Here is a 6,094-nt window from a genome sequence, read left to right as displayed (position 1 = left end):
CCTCTGAGGGTAGAATCATATAAGGCTAAGAGCACAGGGTATAGAAGCCAGGCTGCCTGGCTTTGTCCTCTTAGCTCTACCACTAACTAGCTGTGTCATCTGTAAACTGGGGATAAACAGGGTCAGCCTCACAGGGCTGTAGTGAGAACTAAGTAAATGAGTCCCTGGTAAAGATCTCAGCATGGTGCCCGGCATGTGGTCAGCATCAACAGAGTCAGCTGCCAGGATAGCATCACTGCAGAGCGCCAGTGCCTGGGCTCCTGATTGTAGCCCCACGAGGCCCCTGACCACACTGGGGTCTGGCAGGGCCATGCTGACTGCTCAGGTTCCCAAGTGCCCCTTGTTCTCACCTGAAATCAGGGTATGACGTGGCATAAGTGGCCACCTCAATCTTGATGGCACTGGGGTCTTGCAGGCGAATGATCTCGGCGAGGGTGGGGAGGGCGGAATGCAGCCAGGTTGCGGGCGAGCCCTGCAGACACAGGTCTGGTTGAGGGAGGCTGCCTCTCCCCCACAGGCCCCCGGGGGCCCAGAGAGGGTCAGGTCAGTAAGCCTCTCTGGTGGGCTGTCCTGGACCCTGCAGGGGCTGGGAGGAGAAGCGGTAACCCATTCCCAAGGGGCTCAGCAGTGGGTAGGCAGGGGCTTACATTCTGGATGCAGAAGTGCTGGATGACATCGGCGTTGGCCAGGATGTGCCTTGCCAGTTGCTGCTGCTGCTCGGCCGTCTTGAGGACCAGGCGTCGCTTACTGAGGCGGATGATATACTCCTTCACCAGGTGCAGGTGTACCACCTCCATGAGCTCCTGGGCAGGCAAGCGGCCAGGGCCAGGTGAGCCAATGGCTGACGGGGAGCTCACCACCTCCCCTGAAGCCACAAAGCCAGGAATCCAGGGAGGGGCAGATGCCAGAGCAAGGGAGTGCATACATGTGCATGTGGGTGTACACACGTCCCCAGCCCCCTGCCACCAGCCCATAGCCTCCTCACCTCCCTGAACATTTTTTTTTTTTTTTGGCACTGGCTGGTATGGGGAACTGAACCCTTGACTTTGGTGCGACAAGGCTGCGCTCTAACCAATGGAGCTAACTGGCCAGCCCTCACCTCCCTGAAACAGTCCTGCAGTTCCAAGAACTCAGGCAACCTTCCGCCCACAGCAGCGATGATTTCCTCCAAGGTCTCCTCAGGGGCCGCCCAGCGGGTCTGCGTGAACCTCTTGAACAGCGGCTGGGACAGGAGAGAGGCAGGATGTCTGGTCACAGCCCGGAGAGGAAGCGCAGCCAGCCGCAGACACGCACACCCCAACACACAGACACAGAGTCAGCAGGAGCGCCGAGGGGGACTCAAGGACTCTCAGGGAAGCCAGGCAGAGCAGGAAGGGGAGGCAGGGTCTGTGTGCCCTTCTGCAAGGTCATTCAGCTGCAGCTCAGGAGCCAGGACCGCCTGTCTGCCGCCCTGAGGCCTGTTCCCCCGCCTCCCCCTTAAATAAGTAAATTCCTGCATAAACAAGGCCTGTGCTTGGCTGCATCCCTGAGAAAACAGGTGCCAAGTCATCCAGGGTCACCACTAGGGACTTTGCCACCCAGGGGCCATGATGGCCTCCATCCCTGGACACTGGGCAGGGAACCCCTCCTCCTCCTTTCAAGGGACCCCCGCCTCACCCTCTGCTAAAGGAACTAAGGGTGTTCTGTGGATTTCCTGGCCCACAGCAAATGTGATCCCGGCTGCCAAAGGCCTGAGCATCCAGAGCTGGGAGTTTGCATGGAGACAGGAGGTGGGCAGGAAGGCTGGGGGAGTTGGAGGAAAAGTGTGTGCAGACTTGGGGACTGGGCTGGGTCTAACTGGGGTAGGGACACTGAAACTTCTCCAGGCCCTCACAACCCTGGGCGGCCCCTCCCAGGCCAAGCCCCAGGACAAAGTGGTGGGTGAGGTTAAGAGCCTGCTGGGGCTCTATCACCTGGGCCTCAGCAGCTTCACTACAGGCCTTGGTGAAGGCCTGGGGCATGTCCCCCACATCTTTGCCTCTGCCATTCATCCCTGGGGTGCTCTCCAGGCCCATCCTGCAGCTCTAGCTAGGTTCAGCATGCTCCAGAGAGAGAGGCTGCCACTACCTTCAGTTCCACAAACAGGTTCTGGAGTAAGGTGTCAAAGCCGTGACTCTTGAGCTCATTCAGGGGGCCCAGCAGGTGACTTGGGGGATACTGTGGAATCTGCCACTTCTGCTCCATGTATGTCCTGAAATGAAAGGTGGAGGCACGGAAGTCACACCAGCCCTGCCCAGCCTACAGCCCCACACCCAGGGAGCCAGTTAGCCCTCCACAAAACTTCCTAAACTATCTCTTCATTCTAGAACCCTCAACGGCTCCCTATTCCCTGTGAGATCAAGTCCGAGTTTTACTGACCATGCTCTCCACGGCCCCAGCACACACCTATACCACATCCCCTGCTGAGGGCAAGTTACCCAGCCTCTCCACACTTGTTTGCCCATCTGCTTAATAGGCCTGATCACTGTACCTACTTCGCAGGGTCATTATAAGGATAAAATGACGTGTAAATCATTTGCATGAGTGCTTGACCCGGGCAACACTTGATAAGTGTTTGCTGCTGCTGCTGCTGCTGCTGCATGCACTGGTCATTTCCTCACATGCCTTGCTAGTTTCAATCCCACATCTTTGTTAAGCGGCTCCTCCTCCCCTCCACCTCCCAGCTACCCTTTCTCTCCAACAGGCAGGCAGGCCAAGTGATTCCTGCTCCTGCAAACCTCTCCCGGCATCCTCACCGGAAGGACAGACAGTTGTTGACGTTGGCAATGATATTAGCCCTGTAATTTCTCAGCTGTTTGGATCTCTCCAGAAATTCATCAAATGTGCGCTGGTAGCTGTCGAAACCAGAAGGGTCACATTCAGGACGAGCACAAACACTGGAACAATAGCAGCCTCCCGGCCACCCTGGGTTGACAGAACGCTGTTCTGTCTCCCCACAGCCAAGGAGGGGCCGCTAGCTCCTAAGCATCATGTAACTGGGTTCACAAGCTAAGGCCAGTGGGGCCAGGGCCCTCAGGGTGCCTGAAGAGGGTGCCAGCTGGCTCTGCTGCCCCCACCCCTTCCCCCAGACCCCCTCTGTAGCTTGGAAAAAGAGGGGGCTGTGTCTGGCTGGAGGAGTCCTCAGGGGTGGGGAGGGAAGGACCAAGAGAGGGGCGGACCAAAAGACTCTGGGGAGTCTCATGAAGGGGTGCAGGTGTCTCAGTCCCTCATGGAGCATCGTCTTGAAGCAGGAGACTGCTCTGCTGGGAATCTGCTGATGGTGGGGGGGAATCTCCCGCATTCACTCCTGGTAAAGGTGACACCACCTGAGGCTCTCAGTGCCCACAGGGTGGGGCACAGGGAAAGGAACCTGGCTCAGAATGATAGGGACAGGGAGGGGGGACTGATCTTGCTTGATCCCCACCCAAGGCACAGGGAGGGGCGGTGGCTCTGAGAGAGGTGGCTGCAGGGCCCCGTGCTATGCACACACGTATGCACACCCACCTCCTCAGGAAGGCGGCCAGCTCCACCAGCAGCACTTGCTTTATCTGCATGCCCAGGTCAGGGGTGATGCTCTCAGCCTTGGCCTGGCCCTGGGAGATGATCTGCAGGGTCATGGTGGGTGAGCTGAGCTGGGGCCCACATGGACATGGCCTAGGGCTAGGGCAAGGGCAGGGGCAGGGGTGGGGGCAGGGTGGGGTGGAACATGCTGGAACAAGAGGTGCTTGGAGGCAGGCATAGGTGTGCACATGGGAATGAATGGGCGTGGGGCTCTGCTTGCACACGCATGGGCTGTATGTGTGCACTGTGTGCAGCAGGGGGCAGACTGTGGCACCTGTATGATGTCGATGGCCAGCTCACTGTGGCAGTGGCCATCCAGCCTCTGGGGGGCCACATCCTTGGCCCAGCGCTGTGACTCCAGCTCCAGGGCACGGGCCATCAGTTCCTTCACATTGGCCTGGGGGGAGGAGGGGCAGGTCATTGTAGCACTGACCAAAAGCACCTTGCTCACCTGGAAGTCCCTGTCAAGCTCCCTGCCTATGTCCTGTCTGTCACTGAGCCTCCCCTCCGTTGCCTTCCCACCCCGCCTGGTGGACTCACTGCCTCGTTGGAGAGGAACGTGGCCTCCAGCAGCTGGATCTGCTTAGGGGGCAGGAGGCTTCCGAGCCTGACACTCTGCAGCTCTTGCGCCAGCTTGGGGCTGTTGATGATGTCGCTGTGGAGAGGGAGGCTGGCATGAACAAGACGGCACACCCCAGCACCACTTCTCAAGCAAGAGCTCACCTCCTCAGCCCAGTCTCCAACAGGCCCAGACACCCACATGTCCCCCCCGCCCCCGTCTCAGACCATGAGCCCATCTGCCTGGAATCATCGTGCCTCCCCTCACTCTCTCCCCACCCCCATCCACCCCCACTCCAAAACAGCCCCTGCAATCCCTCAGCCTCGACCACTCCGGCCCCGTGCAGGGCCATCGCCATCTCTCTCCTGGCTCATCAGGGGGAACCCCGCCTCTGCTTCCACCCTGGCCCCCAGCCATCCCTTCTCCAGCCAGCAGCCACGGCCCCCTTTCAAATCTGATCTCCCTGCTTCCAGGCTTCCCCTCTCACACCAATGCACTCCAGTCCGGCTGACATCAGGCATGCCCCTGCCAGGCCGGCCCTGCTGCCCCCAGAGGGTGGGCCAGTCTGAGCAGGAAGGGCTGCCCCCAACTGCTCCACGGAGGCGTCACAGCTCACTCTCTTGGCGCCTCTGTAGGGTCCCAGATCTCCCAGGGGACCTGCCCAGCCTGGGCACTTCCTAAGGGGCCTTTGTTTGCGTGAGGGCTTAAGATTGACCGTCTCTGTGCCCCCACCCAGTCTGGATGCAGCTGCGTCCCTCTGTTCCTCACATTTTTGGACACACAAGTGGCAACAGTGCCTCCCTGGCCTCCGAATGCCTGAGGCTCTTCCCAGCTGGAGTACCAGCTGCCCTCGGTGGGCACAGCCAGCCTCCCACCTAAGGAGCTCCAGGCCTCGGTGGCCAGAACCAGCTCTGCCATGGGCTCCAAGGGCAACTCTGCACTGTGAAGGTCTTTCCAACAGGACACCTGGCTCTACCCCATTCCTGCTAGCTCTCCTGCCTGGGGGTGCGCCCACTGCCTGCCAGATAAATCCGGGAATGCCCCATGGCTCAGCCTCAGGCCCTGGAAGATGCCGGGAACTTTGCAGGGAACACCGTCCTCCCTCCTACCTTCTTCCCTCTCTGCCCCTTCCCTTCCCCTGCCTGGCTCCCTTACATCCATTAGACTGTGAGCTGCTACAGAGTATGGATGCTGGGTCCTGCCTCCTCCCGGCTGGCTTCCCTGATTCCCCCAGGCCTGCCCAGGGCCCCTGCTCTGGGCTCCACCTGCTTGGCTTCCCTACTGTAGCCCCTTCCTGCTCTGGATGGTCCTTGTTGGCTTCACCCCCTCCCTAGACTGGGAGCTTATGAATGAATGATGAAGTCCCTGCCGTTCTCGGTGCTTCAGTTTCCCCCAGCTGCAGAATGTGGCTGATGCCCAGGAAGTTAAGGATTCCAATGGCAAAGCAGACCCAGACCCAGCCCAGTCCCTGTGTCCAAGTCCCATCCCTGCATGCCCAGGCTCTGCCCCTTTGAGTCCAAACCCCTGCCCTGGGTTTTCAGACCACAGCGGTCTCACTAAAAACGACTCACTGCATACCTGGACACTCCTCCTGCCGAGGGGACCCGCCACCCACCCCCTGGGCCCCAGCCCGGGTGCCCCCGCTCACTTGGGGTAGAAGTTCTGCACCCAGACAAGCAGCATGTAAGTGTCGCGCTCGCACAGCTCGAACTGCGCCATGGTGGCCAGGTGGGCCGCAAAGTGCTCGTGGTAGCGCTCGGCGTAGGTCGCCACCACGTCGAACTCGGCGGGGAACAGCGGCTTCAGCCGCTCCACCACGGCCTCCAGGTCCTCCTTCATGGTGAGGCCCATGTGCAGGAAGGCGCTCTCGGCCTCCGAGCGGCCCTCGGTTCCCGCGGCCGGCCGCCGGCTCATGCGCTCCTCGACCACCTCGGCCACGCCGCGCCGCCACAGCTG

General features: G+C 60.3%; 1 protein-coding gene across 1 annotated transcript in view; it reads right to left on the bottom strand.

The window, feature by feature from the left end:
* Window positions 1-321: 321 nt before the first annotated feature.
* TNFAIP2 (tumor necrosis factor, alpha-induced protein 2) overlaps window positions 322-6,094 on the bottom strand; it is a 7,217-nt gene continuing 1,444 nt past the window's right edge. The window contains 10 exon segments of the mRNA XM_008583119.1: window positions 322-351; window positions 353-472; window positions 648-803; window positions 1,100-1,222; window positions 2,107-2,230; window positions 2,775-2,873; window positions 3,523-3,623; window positions 3,854-3,976; window positions 4,120-4,234; window positions 5,787-6,091. Coding sequence (XP_008581341.1) covers window positions 322-351; window positions 353-472; window positions 648-803; window positions 1,100-1,222; window positions 2,107-2,230; window positions 2,775-2,873; window positions 3,523-3,623; window positions 3,854-3,976; window positions 4,120-4,234; window positions 5,787-6,091 — 1,296 coding nt within the window.

Source organism: Galeopterus variegatus, unplaced genomic scaffold (assembly GCF_000696425.1).
Source record: "Galeopterus variegatus unplaced genomic scaffold, G_variegatus-3.0.2 Scaffold2834, whole genome shotgun sequence".
Lineage (NCBI taxonomy): Eukaryota > Metazoa > Chordata > Mammalia > Dermoptera > Cynocephalidae > Galeopterus > Galeopterus variegatus.
Note: the sequence above shows the minus strand (reverse complement) of the source record. Positions and strands in the feature narration are given on the sequence as shown.